The sequence below is a fragment of the Cuculus canorus genome, chromosome 3, assembly GCF_017976375.1.
Source record: "Cuculus canorus isolate bCucCan1 chromosome 3, bCucCan1.pri, whole genome shotgun sequence".
Classification (NCBI taxonomy): Eukaryota; Metazoa; Chordata; class Aves; order Cuculiformes; family Cuculidae; genus Cuculus; species Cuculus canorus.
Window position 1 is genome coordinate 110,782,515 of NC_071403.1, and position 18,747 is coordinate 110,801,261.

The following is an 18,747-nucleotide window of genomic DNA, read 5'->3' on the forward strand; positions in this document are numbered from 1 at the left end:
GACATTTCAGATTTACAGCATATACATCTGTGCAGTATTTTCAGTCTATTTCCAGTGCATCCTGTGTGTGCATTTTGCATATATCTCTGCCTGGGAATCCCAGAGAGAAAACAAGGACACTCGGTCTTTTGAGATTGCCTTCTACCTTCTTACTCTACAGGGCATGTAATTAACAGCTTCAGTTAAAAATTTGTTTTTATGGGTCTACAAATAAACTTTCAGTTTATGAGGACATACCCATTTTCATTGCACATTTATCAGGAACTAGAACTTAGAAGCTCAAAGACTAAAGGCTGGACTTTACTGGTCCAGAAGTACTTGTTAGGGGAGAATGTAACACTGTCTTTATTACTAGGATCAGTCAAGATCTGGCTCTCATCGCACGGGAAATCAACGATGTAGCAGGAGAGATAGATTCAGTGACTTCATCAGGCACTGCCCCCAGTACCACAGTAAGCACTGCTGCCACCACCCCTGGCTCTGCCATAGACACTAGAGAAGAGGTAGGAGATCTTCATGGAGAAATGCATAAGGTTCTTCCTTTTCTTTATTTCTTTTGCTTTTAGCATTTTGCATAGCCTTTTTTAGTTATTTCCACTCAACCCGTCTGCATGATCCCTACATTGTTTTTTGATTTAAGGTTCCTTTATTTTTCAACAGACAACACAAATTATTCTATGAACACAGCTTGTCAAAAGGATGCATACTATCTGTATGTGTCTTTTTTTCCACAAGACATAGGACAAGATAGTTATTTGTTTCTTGCTTGTCTGTAGCCTTAGATACCATTGGATAGTATCTAAGTGCATTTAAAGATATTAGTGTGTATCTACAAATAATTATAAATGTATACATTTAATACCTTGCATACCTATTAAAGACAAAAAGTCCCTCTTTTCACAGGTGACATTAAAGTTTCATTTTCTGAACACCGAAATACTTCAGTGCCATCAATTAACAATAACTTTAGGTTTTCTTTTTTAATAACATTATCACAAACTGCCTTGCAATAAGTTCACGTTGTGCTTCTAATAATTCTAATTTTCTTTTACTGTCTCTGATGTGCTCCTCTATGAATATATTGACCACTTGCTCTAGCAACCATCACGGGTCTAATGCTAATAAACGAGTTAATCTGAATTTGAATCATCGCTTTCTACCATATTACAGTTCACCCTAATATGTTGTAAATGTTTACTGCATTTTTTTTACTTCATAGTATTCCTTTCAAAATGTGTTTATTCATTTTTGTGTTCATGAAGTTTGGTTGATACATTAGTTCACTGTGTTTAATATAATATTGTCTTTATCTGTGGAAAAAAAGATGTAAACAGTGATGAGAATTCTGTGAGTTGTGTACTCAGAAAAATTGTAACTGCTTTTAATTCTCATGGACTTATGGCTAAACTTTAAGGGAGTATAGTGCTCATTTTCTCAGATCCAGTTAGATAACTCTTGATATTTGTATTACTAAATAATTATTTTCTTCTTAAAAAAATAAGTTACAGTGTGTACATACTACTGCAGGTGGCAGTATCTTCTTTTAGTAGGTATAGGTGCTTCTGTAACACTGTGACTAATTTGGAAAAAAATCTAAATTGGGTAGTACTGTACTTAATTCCACAGATACATTCCATGAATTTCAGGAATAAATTATTCAAAGCTGGTTTACAGGTAATTATGTTACCTGCCCATAACAAATTTCTATGGGGTCTAATTTTGCCACGTATGTCTGGTATTTGAAAAAAGGACCTTCATTTTTACAAGGTATTGTTACTTAAGAGATGCATCATTTTATACTATGCAAGACAATAGAATGGTTTTTATCTGATAGGCTTCTTGTAAACGGTTTCAGAAGGAAAAAAATATTAATCTGATCTTCAGTGCTCTAGGTTTCATAAACTGTATTTTCCTTTCACCCTTCAGTTGGTTGACCGAGTATTTGATGAAAGTCTGAATTTTAGAAAAATCCCTCCACTAGTGCATGCCAAACCACCAGAGAGGAATGGTCGGCCTAATGATGCTCGACCTCAGCTAACGGATGCCCTCGATCCCCCAACAATTACCCGGAGAAGGACTTGGAGCAGAGATGAAGTGAGTATACAACAGGATTCTCACCAGAAATATGTCTATTTTAAGCCTTTACAGTTGTCTCTCCACTATCCTTTCTTTCCTACCTGCAGCAGGTGGCATCAATACTGGAAAAAAATATTTGTGATTATTTAACTTGCAAAGTGTTCTAATGTTATTGTACATCATATTAGTTAGAATAGAAGTATGAAGTTTTAAAATTTAAATAAGGATTTCAAAATACATGGAATTGTTTGTATTTAATTAGCATTAAACTAATAATATCCCTTTTTATTAAAAACTTGTTCCAGGTGATGGGGGACAGTTTGTTGTTGTCCTCAGTCTTCCAATTTTCTCGCAAGATAAGACAATCCATAGACAAAACAGCTGGCAAAATCAGGTGGGTTTTGAAAAAGTGCTATTACTGAAAATATAACATTCCAACTAGTAGGAGAGATGTATAATACAGATAGAGCCAAAGTATTTAGTAGCAACTTGCATTTTTAAAAATACATGTTACCTATGACTTTTCTAGCATTCAGAAAATTTGGGATGAATAATTTTTCTGGTTTTGCTTGTGTGTACTTCACATTATATGAAGATAGATATCAGCAAAGGATATTCCCCCAAGCTCTAGCATGGTTTTCAGACTGAAACAGATTCAGGTGCCTCGTTCTTTCCTTTCTCCAAACCCTCCATGTATTTGTAATTTTCTTTAGGATAAGGTCATAGAGATATTGCTAAATTACTTTTTTATAATTTAGTTTTGTTCATTACTTTGTATAATCAGTTGTGTTCTTATCTGGTGGTGTACACAAAACTGCATTGCATATAAAAATTCTGCAGCATTCCTGCCATTTATCCTATATCCTCTTCTTTCCTGACAAGTTATTGTTGTGGTCATTTAGGAAGCTTATTTGCTCTTCTGTCTTTTGTGTATTGTAATGAGTTTGCAGGACTTTTCAGATGTTATGGAGGGAAGAGGTACGTAGGCTTTGCAGTGAGAAGACCTAGGCAAAGCATTCAAATCAGTGCTGGTACTGCTTTGCTGTGCATCCTGCAAAGTGTAATGAAATTAAAATGAGGACTGAGCCCAATCAAATAAGAAATTTCAGCCAGATTTGCCCAGGAAGTAGGACTGGGAAAGGCAAGAGCAGGCAATAGCAGGCATTTGTAAATATGTACTTTTAATATAAAGTGTATGCTTAGAAGGAGGAAGAGCAAAGGAGACAGAGATGAAGATCCTCACGAGGTTAAATGAGGAACTGAAAAAGCTGTTGAAAGGAAATAGGCTTCCTAAAATGATAGCAAAAAACACACTGGGCCATCCACTTTATAATGGAAATAATAACTTCATTTTAAATTACTGTTTTTATTTTTTTCCTCTTTTTTTTAATAAAATGACCTGTGAAAAGGAAAACTTTCAAGCTGTAAAAGAGAAGCAAGAGTATTAAGAGATGGTAAGAGTGAAAGCAAGCAAAGTTGTTAATCACATACTTAATGATAGAAGTATTTTAGTATAACATGAGCAAGAAAGTAATTGAAAAACCAAGTTGTGTCACCATAGCTTCTATATTTTCCTATTAGTGCTGTTCACTGTAAAAAAAAAAAAAAAAAAGCCTTTTTTTCTACTTTCCTGCTGATTTTCAGAGTGATATGAATACACTTAAAGTATGGAAAGGATAGCTGTGTAGGATTCTCTGAATACTTAATCAAATATTTCTACAAGTTACCTTTTTTAGTTTAAGATCCTATGAAGGATTTAATTAGCTCTGCTTTTTTTATTAAAACTCTTCAGTGTTAGGCACGTCCTACATTTTCCATCGTACTTGGACTTTCTAGTATACAGGTTTGCATTTGTATGGGCTTGCAAGCTATCATACTCCCTTCTGAAACACAAAAGCAGTCTTGTCAGGTCTGTGATGATCAGCTTTATTACAAGATGATGGCACTACTCAAAGCTGTGAAGTGTTTCATGTTTTCTTCACTGTACTTTTGATTACTTTCCTTCCCCAAGAAGTATATTAATGTTTACTCTTTGTATGCTTTGTACATTAATACACTAAAGTCACTTGCAAAAGTGGTCATTTGCTTCAATCCCATGACATTTTGTCATGAGGGTAGTGCTTTCTATCAAGTGAAACACCTGACAAAATCATTGTCCGAAGCAACAGTGAGTGGAGACCTCAAAGGCAGAAGAATAGTTAAAGCATCTTCTGGATGGGCTACTTACAGACATCTGTGTGCTGAGAAAATAATACAGGGTACATGTTTTGAAAAACTAATCTTGAAAGGATAATAACAGAGAGTGGGGTTTCTATAGGGTATAAATAACTGAGGAAAGATTAACAGAAGTGTAGTACTAAGTCTCATGGCTTTCTTTAAAATTCATAGTCTTTATGAGATGCAAGGTATCATGAACTTCTGTCTTAAAAATTATTTCCTCAGAGACCTTCCTACACTAATAACTTCTCTAAAATACACTAATTTTCAGTCATAATCTTAAATCAGTTTGTGTGCTTAGCAGTTTTACTGCAGCTGTTCTTGTACTTGTAACTCTGAGATACCAATTAGAGAAGAAGTGGCTTTGGACTCCCCTATGTGATCATTGTATCACTGAAAAGAAACCCAAACAAAGCAGAATACCTAGGCCATAAATATCCCCACATTCCTTTTTCTTTAATTATGCAAATATAGACAGGTTAAATGATGTTTATGATATGAGAATGAAATTTTCACAGCAGACAAATAAAACATAAGATATGGGATATCTCACAGTATGCCCTGGAGTTTTACAAATAATAGAAATGAATTCTTTAAACATGTAATACACGTGATACATTACTAAATCGTTTATATAGAATTCGTGTGATGAGACTTTTCAATGAGAACTTGTTCAATGAAAAGCATTTTTCTGTTAATTTTCTGAGGTGATTTATTTTTCATTAAATTAATTTAAAATATAAATTTAAAAGAATTGCATTCATTTAACATTGTTAATCTTTCTCTCCTGGTTTGCACTTTTTGTAAAATGCCCTGTTTACAGGGAATTCTTTGACTACTGTAAAATAGTTGGATTTTTTTAAAACTGTCTCAGTGTTGGAAGAAAGAGTGAGCTGTCTTTTCAACACCATAAGCAAGTATTTAGCCACAGAATTGTTATTTTAATGTCAATAATAATGATGATGTTGATGGAACTCTGTATGCTTCCATGAAAATTTAAACTATAGGATTGGATTATGTCAGTTTTCAGTATTTCAGATTTTAGTTTTATTCACTGCTTCCCATGCTGCTTTCTCCTAGCATGTATCTAACCTTTCAGCTTCACTTTGTTTAATTTTGCCTATTTTAAACATACTGTTCTTGAATTTTTTTCTTCTAGAATATTATTTAAGGACAAAGACAGAAATTGGGAAGAAATTGAAAACAAGTTGCGAGCTGAAAGTGAAGTTCCTATTGTGAAAACATCAAGCATGGTATGAATAGTTATCTTTTCTGGGATTGAATGAGCTTCTTATTTAATTTCTTAATAATCAGTGGAGGAATGTGTTGTTTTCAATGATATAAAGGCAAAAATCTTTAAAAGGTTTTATTTAGATGCTCATATTTCAAGAATAAACTTATCCTTTAATAATTACTAAGATTTACTATCTTCTGAGGAAATAGTCTTAAGTAATCAGCAGAAATTCTCGGGTGAATAATGTCTTAAGACTACTTACTGATTATTAGTACTTAATTTTAATATAAAGTACTTAATACTATTATTACTGATTATTAATAGAGAAGTGGTTGTATTTTTCTATATGTGAAGGAAAATTATCTATAAGCACATTGGATTAAAAGCACACTTCAATGAAAAATAATAATGTTGATTTTGTGTGGAAGTAGTAATCATGGGGTACCAACTACAACTCTAGTTGATTCGTGTAGTCGCCTGCCTCCGCCTGCTTAGGGCCGTTTCATGACTGTGTGACAGTGTGAGGGAATGCAGTACACGTTTCCTACTACACTTCTCTGCGTGTAAACGCAGAGCGAGGGTTTGAAAAGCACTTACGCATGTGAGAGCAGGTGGAGAGTCTAGCAACATTACCCCACCTGGACTATCATGCTGATAAGAATGTTACCTTACAGAGTCAGTTTTCTTTTCTGATGGAAAGGTGAGAGGGGGATCTCCTTGTCACATACTTTGTACTGAACTTCTCAGAAGCAAAACATGGATACATTTCCTCTGGCACTGAACTGAATAGCACTTCTTTGTTAGCTCATTGTGAGTTACTAAACTCCTCCAGATTTATTTTTCCTGGAAGTATTAAAACTTTAGCCTGTAGTTTCTCCAGAATGGTGTATTTTTTTAAGGGTGATCATTAGTGACTAAATATTATAATTTGTTAGATACACCGACGGTTTTGTTTTGTTTCTTTTAAAGTTTAATTAGACAAGTTACTCATGGAAGTTTCTAATTTTAGAACATGATGATAGGAGGAGTTTCTCTTATCCATTTCCAGAATAAGATCAGAGTTTAGGGATTTATATTCTAAATACTATGAAATATATTCTAATTCTGTATATTCTATTTATATTCTAAATACCGTGTTGTAAGGCTGAGTGCTGAGAAGCCAACATTGGTGTTCTGCACAGAGTCCCGTGGTCACAGGGCCCAGTGGTTTCAAACAAAAACCCGATGCAATCATCTTGCTATTCTAACTCACATTTGAACAAGGTTATAAATCACCCTGTCTCATTAACAGTAGGTTTATATTGTAAGTTTCCTTTTAAGATTTGCTGTTACTTTGCCCCATTTCTACCGAACCATGGTGTCTATGAGTTTGTGCTTGAGAAGTAGCAGCGCAGGTATATGAGCAAGGGAGGGAGTTAGGTTTTGTTGACTGTAGCAGTCAGCTAGTGTGGAGGAGCTCTTGATTTCTGAATAGGCCACGGCTGTCCAGCCTCAAGCACTGCTTCCCAGGACCCATAGTGGACATGGCTGGACCACCAGCAGCAGGAGTGTCCTTGATACCGGGAGGGACAACCTAAATATCATATTGCAAAGGTTATGGAAGAGAATTGATTACTACCAATATGGAGTTTGAGTCTCCTTTTTCTTAGTAAAACACGTTTGTTTCTTTCCTAGGAAATATCATCAATCTTACAGGAACTGAAAAGAGTTGAGAAACAGCTTCAAGGTACAAATTGTTTTTCACTTTTCTCTTTCGTTGTTGCTTGCTTTAGATTTTTAGATATATATATCACAAAACGAAGTTATGACAGTGTATTAAAGTATATGCACAGTATCAATTACATACATTAATATCATAAAATTACTGTCACATTTGGTAAAGAAACATCACTGACTTATTCTTACAAAGAAGAGTGACATCTTTTATATGAATGAGAAAAGCTGAACTAAAAATGAAATAGTCCAGAGAATCCCAAAGTAATTATTTGTGAAATATTCTTAATAGAAATACATTTGTGAGTAAATATTGAACTGAGGTGATAGAGAATCCTGAGATTAGGCTTTATAAAGTAGTCCTTTGCATATCAGTAATACCCTCATGTGTAGCACAGCTTGGTATAAGGAATGCACTTGGACCATAAACTATAGGAAATACAGAAAAAAAACAACTTTATCTGATACAATAAAAAAAAAAAAACTTAGGATTGGCTCATGACGTCTTCCCTTCACACTACTGAATTCTCTCTAACTGTGGAGCCCACAGACCATAAAATAGAAAAGTTACTTGCTTTTCATGTGCAGACTTACCTATGTATAGAATGGAACGATGTATGTTATGCTCACGAAGTCTGCTATTTAGGTATATATCCTGTTTATCAAAAACACGCGAAAAACTGAGTCTGTTTTCAAAAGAAGCTGCAATATTGTTTGTGTATTGTTTGTGCTCATATTATTGTTTAATTTTGAGTGGCCAAATGGTTTACTGGTCCGTGCTTATATATAAGCATTATTGTATTTGTTGTAAATTTCCTGTATTTGTTATTTTTAGTATTCAGATTTAATCCTACAATAAAACATGTTTTAAAAAAGAATGTTGTAGGAGGAATCAGGAGTCACTTTTATAGACAAATTAGTATTTATACTAATTAGTATTTATACTACTATTTATAGACAAATTAGTATCATGCTTAGCTATAATTAAAAATGTTAATTTATTACAAATTATATTGTGGTTAGAGAACATAAGAAAGAAATAAGGCCCAGAGAAAGAGGCCACTTCATTTCCTTCTGTATGCAGTGGTGTTTGAATAGATGTTGGTACAGTTCTGGAAATAAAGAAGAGGGAGCTTCTGTTAAACGCATCAACATGTTAGTAGTACAGTAAAATGAAATTGTACTGGCTGCTTCGGTTTGCTCTCACTGTGTGAGGGGAGAGGAACTACAAGTCCATCGATATGCATTAAAAAAGATAAAAGATGGCTATTTCATACAAATTTCATTCAATCATGGAATTAGCAGCCAGGGGTATCTGGGGGCGTCAGGTTGAATGAAGCATAATATGGTGGTAATATTAGAGAAAAAGATCCTTAAAAATAACTAAAAATCCCATCTTTCAGTCGCTGTAAGCTAATAATAGGTGATGTATTGTCTCTTTTTTTTCCTGTCCACACATCAGGCAGTGTTTAGTGTTAGAACAGGATTTTTGTATTTTTTATGGTATCAGAAAATAATTTTTTTTATCGTTCCTTCCTTATCTTTTTCATCTTTTCTTAATTGCTTAGCAATTAACGCTATGATTGACCCTGATGGTACCCTGGATGCTCTGAGCAACTTGGGATTTGCCAGCCCTATGTTACCAGCTCAGCCGAAGCTGAAGTCCAGTCCTGTTTCTCAAAATACCCGCCCTCAAGTGCAGCCAAACTGCCAGCCCGAAGCTCGGGCTCTTCGACCCGCTGCTGTCCCTGTCGCAGCTGAATTTGAGAATGCCGAATCTGAGTCAGATTTCAGCATACAGTTCAATAGGTTTAACCCAGATGGGGAAGAGGAGGATGCCACCCTGCGTGAGTGAAATCTGAGTGTTGATACGGAAACCTCTCATGTGGAATGTTTATGAAAAAGGAAAAATCATAATATTGGTTTTATAATTTTTAAAATAAAAAAAAAAGGCTTGGTCAAACAGCAGTTATTTTATTAAACCAGTTTTCTTTAGCTGTGATGCTTTGATTGTCACACAAATCCGTTTCAAATCATAAAGATATGCATAGATACCAGTGTAGGAAAGCAGATTGTGGCAAGTTTGCCCTTTGTGGTTGTGTGCTTTGCAAAAGAATTATTATATCAGCAGTTTTCCCTTAATAGATTTATTTCTTTTTAAAAGCCATGCAAGCAGTCTAACATTTAACGTTTCTGAAACCCCAAATCTCTTTGCCAAGCTGCTCTAATGAATGGACTTCCTCCACTAAATTTTGTACAGAACTGTGGAACAGTTACATTTGATTCTGAATTAGATGATTTATATAGGAAACATTATCTTTGACTACAATGACACATTACTGCAAAAGGTAAGACAGATTTCAGAAAGCATTCATTCTTGTGTACTCAAAATCTCACACAGTTCTGTGATTTATATAACCTTGTTGCTGCGTAAATTGTCTTGGGGTTTACAAAGTTCACATATTTTGTTTGCACTAAGATTTGCTGGGAGTGATAGGCGAACATATCGATATCATTAAACAGCAAGGAGTGTTTTGGTGTACATAAAAACTGATAATACTGTACTTGTATTATCATTGCAGTGTTCTAATCCACATTCTGAAAGGACTATTTGGCACTTTTTGAATCTTCTTCAAATGTCTTTTTGGTGTTAATGAAAGTAGAAGTATTTCATATCTCATTTTTGTCCAAATGTTTGTTTAAACTAGGAAATAAATTTAAACATACAGCAACATGGGACATCTTAAAGCATATTGAGGCAAATGGGCTCTCACCAATTCAAATGCACATAAGCTTACAAAAGAAATTACTGTTCCTTGGTCATTAGTTGTAAATTTTTCTTTAGGGGACTTGGAAATAGAGTTGTCATGATTTGCTTGATCGATAGATGCACTCCCAAGCAAATGATTTTATTTGCTTCTGTATATTTTCCTGTAGTCTTGCTAGTAAAGCTGTCTCTGTCTTACGTATTTAAAAGGATTCTGGAAGATGACTGCCAACATAGACATTTTGCTTCTACCACTGAAAAGCAAGTCTATTTAAAGTTTCCTATATAAGCCTATTTTCCTTATAAGTTGTCCCAGTAATTTAACATTTGGAAAGAATAATAAAAATTAAAGTAAATTTCTTTGTTTTTCCAGAACACTGTACTTTGGAGGAATGTTATTTCTGTTAAATGTAACTAACAGACTGGAATTTGCCTATGTTTGCATCAATCTCTATATATTAAGGTTAAAGATACAGTTTTGCAGCTTTTATGAAATGGTCTTTAATATTTCAGCAATAATCCTATATGACATTTGTTTAAAAAACCTACTTTCTGTACACTTTTAAATTGTACAGGCTTTCAGAAGTTGGTAAAAGTCGGACCAGTTAATAAAAATGCAAAAACTTTTTTTGTAGAGATGTAAAAACGAAACCACTAATCTGTTGTATAATGGATTTCATATTTTCTTTAAAAAAATTAAAAGCAAACAGCCTTTATGTATGACTCAATATGCTCTACTCAGCTAACTGTGGAAGCCTGAACTACACGAGTTTACAGAGGCTACAAGGAAAGTTTTAGAAGGTACAGAAGGGCAAAAATAAATTGAAACTAGAGCTAGGTGTTGAAAACCAAGTGTACCAAACCATCACCATAATTCTTTCTTTTGTTTAATGCTTGGGAACATAATTTTTCCACAGGTTTAAGTGGGAAGTAGGAAATGGCTAGGAAGGATTAAAGGTGCGGGCTCTTCATGTGAGATTGTTTGTGTTCTTTCAGGCTTTTATACCTTTTACGTTCTGTAATAAGCATTTTGCATTACTATGTTTTTATTTTGTATGAACACATTCTCCTTATTTATTTTTGTTACATTTATTATGTATGTTATTTTGTTATATGCATTTACAACTCCATTTTTAAATAAAGTGTTTCTGGAACTTTACAAATGTGTAAGTATGTGATTGAAAGCTGGGAAGTTCACACAGTCTTCCTGAAGTCTAACTTTTCCTGAAATAGGGAATGTCATTTTTTCCATAAGCATACCTTTTTTTCTGGAAAAAGTAATATTATTGCTGCTTCTGCATCATTTATTCTGTGCTGACAGTATTGGCTCACTTTCCCATACACAGGTTTGTTTCCACACTTAACTTGATTATTGTGTGCAAAGCTAGAGGCAAAAATAATCCAGTACGCCAGTCACCACACGGTGACTGTGTTCCCTTTGTAGAATGACAGTAAATAAGTTTGAATACACTTGTGAGGTGCAACAGTAGGTACTTTTCAAACTGCTTTCCTTTTGCTTCATGTATTAGAAAACCTTGTTGAACATTCTGATTTTGCTCCAGACTGGCATGGGGATTTTTTTCTGTCCCAGCTTCAACTCCGGATGGACTTTCCTGCAAGACACTAAATTTCCTCTACTGCAGCTGGCTTCATGCAAAAGCAAGACTCTGAGCTTAATATAAAGCTCCAGAAGTTCCTTCCCACCTTGCACATTCCAATGTTGGCAAGTTTTGCTATGACTCGGCAGCAGACAGCTCTTGTCTCACTTCTGTGCATCTATTTCTCCTTTGTATCTCCAGTCTGATGGCATGAAGACTGCACTAGTGGGACGCTGTACCACTCAAGAACACTCCGCTTAGAAGGACAGGAGATTTTTCCTGATGTTCAGAGGTGCTGACTTGGTATAGTCAAAGGCATGAAAATGTTAGAAGGGCTTTCCAGTGTTCAGGACTTTCTCATATTCCTCAACTTCGTTGGCTGCTATTGTTTCCTCATTTGCTGCCAGTATCCCTCTGTCTTTGCAGAAGTAGAGGGAATGCACTTCTGGGTTAATATTCTCATGCACAGAGCCCCACTTGTGTAAGTGATAGTAGTTTTTTCCCATGAAATAGTTTCATCTACCCAGTATACTTTGAGACAAGGTTATGCAGAAATGTTTTTCAGAAGTACTTAGGAAATCCAGCTTCCTTTCGACATCCATGAGTGGGACTGACATGTGGTGATGCAGAGAAAGCAGAGTTCGAGCCATTTCTAATCAGCACTGTTGGTTCCTCCCTTAGCTACGTGCACTGTTGTAATTATACGCCAAATTAATGCTCCTAGTGACACTCGCATCTAGTTGCAGCATACAGGAATAAAGCTAAGACTATAACTTGTGTGCCTGACCTGATAACAGCAAGGTGGTCATTCAGAGCATGTACATTATACCAAAAGCAATGGGTAGTTCAGTCTCAGAAGACAACGCTGCTTCATACCGAAAACTGAATTTCAATCAATTCCTGCTGAAAGGCTGTTGTAATTTTAACTGGAAAGATTTCAAGCATGTAAAAGATCTACTATTAATGCAGAAAGCATTTTCTAAAATAGTGTGTACAGTAAAAGGAGGCCACTCACTACATGCCAAGGAGATTTTATACCATTAAATCTTCTGTATCTAAAGAGAATTGTGAAGAAGAAACTTAGACACTCATCGTACAAGTTGTGTGGCTTCATCTTGAATAATTAAGAGTTTTAAAGTGAAAGGATGTCATCTCTGACTTCAAGAAGAGCACATCTGTAAATGCTGACAGGTTTACAGTCCTGATAGTTCAGCCGTTCTTGCTAGATACTAAATACATCCACCAATATCATCTTGGCACTATTGCCCAAAGAGGGTTGCCTAATGCTAAGGAATAACATTTGCAGCTGCACTATCTCAGTAATCCTATAAAAACAATTTTTGTTTTCAGTTTGGTAAGCCTTACCCAATACTGTTCCTGCAAGTGAGAGACAACAGAGAAGTGGTTCACAGAATCACAGAATCACAAGGTTGGAAAGGACCCATTGGATCATCGAGTCCAACCATTCCTAACACTCCCTAAACCATGTCCCTCAGCACTTCATCCACCCGTTCCTTAAGGCATTTCCTTTTCAGAATCTTTTCTCACTATTCATGTATTTCTGGAGGAAAATATGTAGTCAGCAAATAAGTGGGATTAGGCAGCCCTGGAGCTACTTTAAAGCAGGAAAAGATAACTGGAAGCCTGCTGTCAAAAGTCTTATCTTCACCTGTTCCAAGACCAGAGTTAACAGTGAAAAAGTAAACGCAGTACTCGCTTTGTCTTGCTAACAACTTCACGAGCAGCTATTATTTCATGAGATGTTAACATTCATACTTCACATCTGAGGAGAACTCTTAAAATGACAGGGTATTACAAAATGCCCTCTTCGGGGAGGCTGTATCAAAACAGGACTTTGTAGTTAATGAATGTCCTCATGGGAACACAGAGTAATACTTCCAAAAGTTAACACTTGCAAAAAATATTAAAGTAATAAGGCCTTAGAGGTGGAGTGGGGGAATAGAGATTTGTTCATTTCAGGGACAAAACCTACAGTTTCACTTCCCAATGAACACATGTCCTTGCTAAGTTCTGTTGCTGTAGTCTATTGGTTCCTTAGCATATTTAGACCTGTTTTAAAAATTAATGCACATGTTTATAATTTATAAGGTTTCGTGCTCCTATGAAGTAGCTAAAAGCACTGTCAGGACTCTATATTATACTAAAACCAGTTTAGCAGCAGCATTACTTATCTTTCAAGCAAACTGTGGTCTTTCTTAACTGAAAAAGCTGAATTAATAATCAGGATTTTAATGTACAACATGAGGTTTCTAAGCTCTGTGTGTCTATTGATGCACACAGGGATCTATGAGAAGCTGGACACAAAGATTATGTATATAAACTTCTAAAAAGTCCTCAGATGACTTCACATTTTATTCACACCGTCATCTCTGAGTTAATGTTATTTATAAGTTAAGAAAAATTCATTGGGGGAGCAATGAAGATGTGGATGTGAGTTGTGGTTCAAGTTATCCCCGACTGGTTTTCTTGAGAGATGAGAGAGGTGACTGCAGATAATTCAGGAGATTTTAAAAGTGTTAAGAAAAGAAATGCCTTAATAAAGCTATTGGAGAAAATTGCATAAATGGTATTTTCCAGTATGACAACTGATTAATAAATGAGGAGGCAAAATACCATGTTCTCAACAATCGTTATTGGATTAGGAGACTGTGCAGTGCAAAAAGCTAAGCAAACCTTGGGAAGACTAAAAAGAAATCAAATGACAGATGAAGACAGGTCGAGAGGGATGGGGAGAGAATACTGAGTCCCAGACCAGGGTAGTAAGTGTTACTGAGCGGCGCAATTAATTCTAGGCGATTTTGATGCAAAGGGGTACTGGGATATGCAAATGGCACACATGAATTTGGCCATGAGAATGGTGCTTTCAGAGCTGTTGGGAAGCTGTGCAGGGATACACTTTCAAGTCCAAGATGTGCCTTGGGTGCAAGAGAGACAGCAACTTCCCTGCTCCTTGGCAGAGGGTCACAGCCAGAAATACTTAGGAGTAATTATGTGTTAGTAATCACATCATTTTTCACTCTGCAGAATAGCTGCAGTTTCTCAGGTAAACTGACTAAAAAAATAGAAAGCTATTTCCATACAATGGAATAAAAAAAAACCCAAAGAAATTCATGTCCTCCAGTGCTGTTTAGTTTATGCTGTTTTCCTCACAGATTAAATTTATTTAAGTGACTAAAGTGGAGCTGTATAATATTGTGATTTTATTACTTGCACATTTGGGGACTCGAGTGCTATCAAAAATGTGCTGCACAACACACATTCCTTCTTTCTTTCTCTCCAAACATGCAAAGATTTACGCTAACAAAGCTTCTCTTGGTCTTGCTACTGTTCGTACTATGGCTGGTTGATAAAATGGTCATTCACAGATATAATTTTTTTTAATGCAACTTATGCAATGTTCTTAATACCTTACGTGTTTTTTTCTTCACGTTGCAAGTCTCAGGAAAAAAATATTAGTTTAGTGATTACTTGAGTAGATTTCCTAAATGTAGAACTGCCTCAAACATAGCTCCTCACTAACAACTTTGCACATTTAAAAATGCTCATTTGTATTGAAAGTCACATCCTTGGCTTTGCTGAAGTTATTAATCCAAGGGCAGCAGAAGTTCAAATACAAATCTGAAAACACAGCTTAGTGGCACAGCACTGACAATGGCACTGGACATACTGAGCTTAGGAGAGGTGCTGTGCTTCAATCTACATGAGCAGCGTTGCTCTTCGGTGTACACAGGATTTGCTGCTTGGAGTCTTTGAGAGTGTGTTTTTAGGCTTCCAATCTGTTTGAGTAGCTAAATTTCTGACTTTGGCCAATTCAAGTGTTTTTCAAAGTTCAAGGTGACATTGGCATAGAAGGCCATCGTTTAGTTTTTAGTGAGGAAGTTATTTTATTTGGAAAATAATTGGACTTTATGCAACTGAAAGAAAAATGTTCAATAAAATCATGCGTTTGTCCTCTAATGCTCCAGCACTGAATTACAAGTTAAGCTGGTCTCCATGAAGTCAATGGAAAGGTTCATGTAACTGAAGTTAAATGCTTGCTTAACCAAGTGCAAAACCAGGTCATTACGTCTTGGGGTTTGCTTCTCTGCAGTTGTTTAAAATTCAGAGAAACTGCCCCCCCAGCAAAAAAGGAATTGATTATAAGCTTGAACCTGATGTTGCAAAAGCAACAATTTTAAAATCAGTAGGAAAAAAAATTCATCCTGGCTGACATCAATGGTTTCTTTTAATTGATATTTAAATTGATATTTAAATTTCTCCAGATGAGGAAACACGCTGGAACTTGTCTCACTGCTTAAAATGCAGTAAGCCAAAAAGGGGAAAGCATAAGATAGTAGAAAAAAAATCTATAAAGCAATAGGTATGATTAAAAAGCATAGCTGAAGGAAATTTCTAATTAAGGATTTTCTCCCGGGAGATACAGTGAAAAGCTTGAAGCTAAATGAGTTTTGGAGAATCACTGCAGATCATTGAACCACTCTCGCCACTTCGTGGAGCCTCTCAGACAGCAGCACTGAGAACTGGCACGGATAATTTTACAAACAGCAGTACTGAAGCCAAAGAAAGAGTTACAAGATTTTTACCCTCCAGTGGTGCTTTTCTTTGGAAATCTTCCAAGCACTTCCCAAACATTTTTTCTGTTATAAAACTTCTATGAGAAAATTGTTTCGTCCTGGTCCTACTGGTGGGAAAATATACTAAGGAAAATCATATTGTATTTTCTGATTTGAAAGTGCTGAGGTAAGGCTTTGCCACAACTTACATTTGAGTAAGCGACAGTGTACGGTCTGGCAGTAATAACGCACGATTTGGTCTGACAGTGCTCATTTTTTAATGTCGATGTTATCCCTGACTCCTGACTGGATCTGACAGAGCCAATGACCTGTGTCTTTCCAGACAGATGAATTTTGCTCACTTTTCCCTTTGTTTCCCCTGTCTGCGTTTCTAAGAGTGCTCCTCGATGGCATATTCGGAGCTGCTGAGATGTAGGTGTCTGTCCCAGTGAGCTGTGTGAACTTGCTGATCTTGGCAGCCTCCCCCGAGGCCGGTTGGAATGGTTTTGGAATAGTTTCTTCTTTCTGTTAAGCGTGGTGTCATCACACCTGTAATCCTTAGTGCCGTACAGATCTCACATTTTTCAAAGGTCCCATGAAAATTTCTTTTTCAGGTTTATTCCTGTTTCTGTCCATTAGACGATGCTGAATGCAGTGATGTGTATCAGTTTTATTTGAATTAATACGGTCTGCCTGTGGTTGAAGTACTCTGATTCTCCATGCAAATTATCTTGGTTTATGTGCATATATTTAAAAGTGTCCAATTTTTTTTATCTTAAGATTTAATGGACTAACAGAGTTCATATCAATAAATGTTTTCAGCCACTGATACTTGGGGCTTCAGGTTTGCTGCCAGTTTTGCAGCACTGCAGAAGCACTGATGTAGCCATTTGTTTTACTTTTCGAATGAAGGATTCCATTTCTAAATGTATGCAGAACCCAAAGTGAAAGGCATCTAAGCAACTGCATTTTATTAAATTGTCAAAAAATTACCAGAGATATATAAGAGATGATATTTTGTACTTCTACACAGCCACAAAGCAGTTTCCCTGCAGGACATCATGCAGCTGTAGAACCCCAGTGTTTCCGGGAGGTTCTGTAGAAATGCTTGGGTCTAAAGCCTCAATTACTGATTGTTCATCTATGCTAAACATCCACAGGATCATGGTACCAAAAAATATTAGTATTTAGAGTATATTCAGTTCAGAAAAGATCTAAGACATTCTCCTGCCTGTCAGCTTTTCAAGAAAAAAAGAAAAATATGATGATGGACCTCGTTGAGCACATGATGACATCTGGAATCAAAAAAAAACTTGAAGCCTCTAAATTTTTTTGGTTAAACAGCCATTTTACGAAGAATTCAAATGTTAAAGTTGCTGTCTTGAGAAAGGCTCCATGGCCCATTAAACCACTGAAAAATGATCAAGTTTCCTAATTGCTTTGTCACAGATACCACTGGATTATGTGAAGTTAATGACAAACCAGAAAGGACTGCGCAGGTCAAGTTTTCGTTTTACTCTGGGGTCTGGAAGGGCTAAGTGGATAATCCCACTTACTGTAGGAGTTGTTTTGGCATCGCTGTGGAAGGAGAAACCAGAGGCAGGAGAGACGGGGATCAATTTAAGACAGTCAAGTTCTCTTTGGCCCCTCCTGGCTCTGTCTGAGCTGTCCTGTACGTTGCACCAAGGAATATGCAAAGTTTGTCTCACTGATTTTCTGTCTGATAGAAATCAGTGCACTGAAGTCCAATGAGTGGCTAACAAAGACAAAGCAGTGCTGCTTTTCATAGCAGCAGAATTTCTAACGAAAGAAATTGTGGCCCGGTTCTCCTGCTGAACCAAGCTACGAGGAATAATGCATGGTCTCACCGGAATCAAAGCTCTTAGAAGTGCATTGCCATCAGAACTAGAAATTCCTCAAGTAAATAAAAAAAAATAAAAGGAGAGGAATTCCCAGAAAAAGATTTTTTTTTAATGGATTTAAGTTTACCAGAAAGAACTGAGATAAAAAAAAAAAGCTTCAATTGGACCAACCTTTATCAAATTTTCAGGTAAACCTGCAAACCCAGCTACAACTTTCCTTATCCGAATTATGTCAGCTAATAAGTCGTGTTGCAAAGAAAGAGAGTGCTGGTGATTTCTGTGGAATGTCTGCCAGCTGCATGGTGGACTCCTTTCTATGGAGTCAGAAAAGTGGCTCCTCTTGTCAAGGATATTTAATATTTTGGAACTGTTTAACAGGCCAAGAATTCCCATATCCTGTACAACGAATCCTGTAAATTCCCTGCGTCTCAGATCAGAGGCAAATATTGACAGCTGAGCATGTGTCTGCCAGGCTGGCCTCTGCTTTTATAAATTAAATTGAATAAATTGGTTATTTTTTTGCTCCTGGACTAAATATAGAAGATAACTGTGACGTCTCAAGAAGCTGAAGAACCCACTGATCTTAATTTCCTCCATACAGAAACAGAACAGAAGCTGTGAAGGGAACAGTCTGAGTAACGCATACAGGATCTGGGACACACCACCTTCTGTAGAAGGTCAGGAAAGGCTGTTTGAGCAAGGACAG

The 18,747-nt window shown here is 36.2% G+C and overlaps 1 protein-coding gene across 6 annotated transcripts in view; it reads left to right on the top strand.

Moving 5' to 3' along the window:
* Window positions 1–11,164, top strand: part of CEP170 (centrosomal protein 170) — a 93,217-nt gene extending 82,053 nt beyond the window's left edge. For 5 of the 6 annotated variants that reach the window (XM_054061990.1, XM_054061987.1, XM_054061991.1 and 2 more), the window contains 6 exons: window positions 356–533; window positions 1,927–2,094; window positions 2,382–2,470; window positions 5,453–5,546; window positions 7,202–7,253; window positions 8,809–11,164. In XM_054061990.1, coding sequence (XP_053917965.1) covers window positions 356–533; window positions 1,927–2,094; window positions 2,382–2,470; window positions 5,453–5,546; window positions 7,202–7,253; window positions 8,809–9,095 — 868 coding nt within the window. In that variant the 3' untranslated portion in view covers window positions 9,096–11,164. The remainder of the gene's footprint in view (window positions 1–355; window positions 534–1,926; window positions 2,095–2,381; window positions 2,471–5,452; window positions 5,547–7,201; window positions 7,254–8,808) is intronic. The other variant, XM_054061989.1, reaches the window with a different exon arrangement.
* Window positions 11,165–18,747: the final 7,583 nt, after the last annotated feature.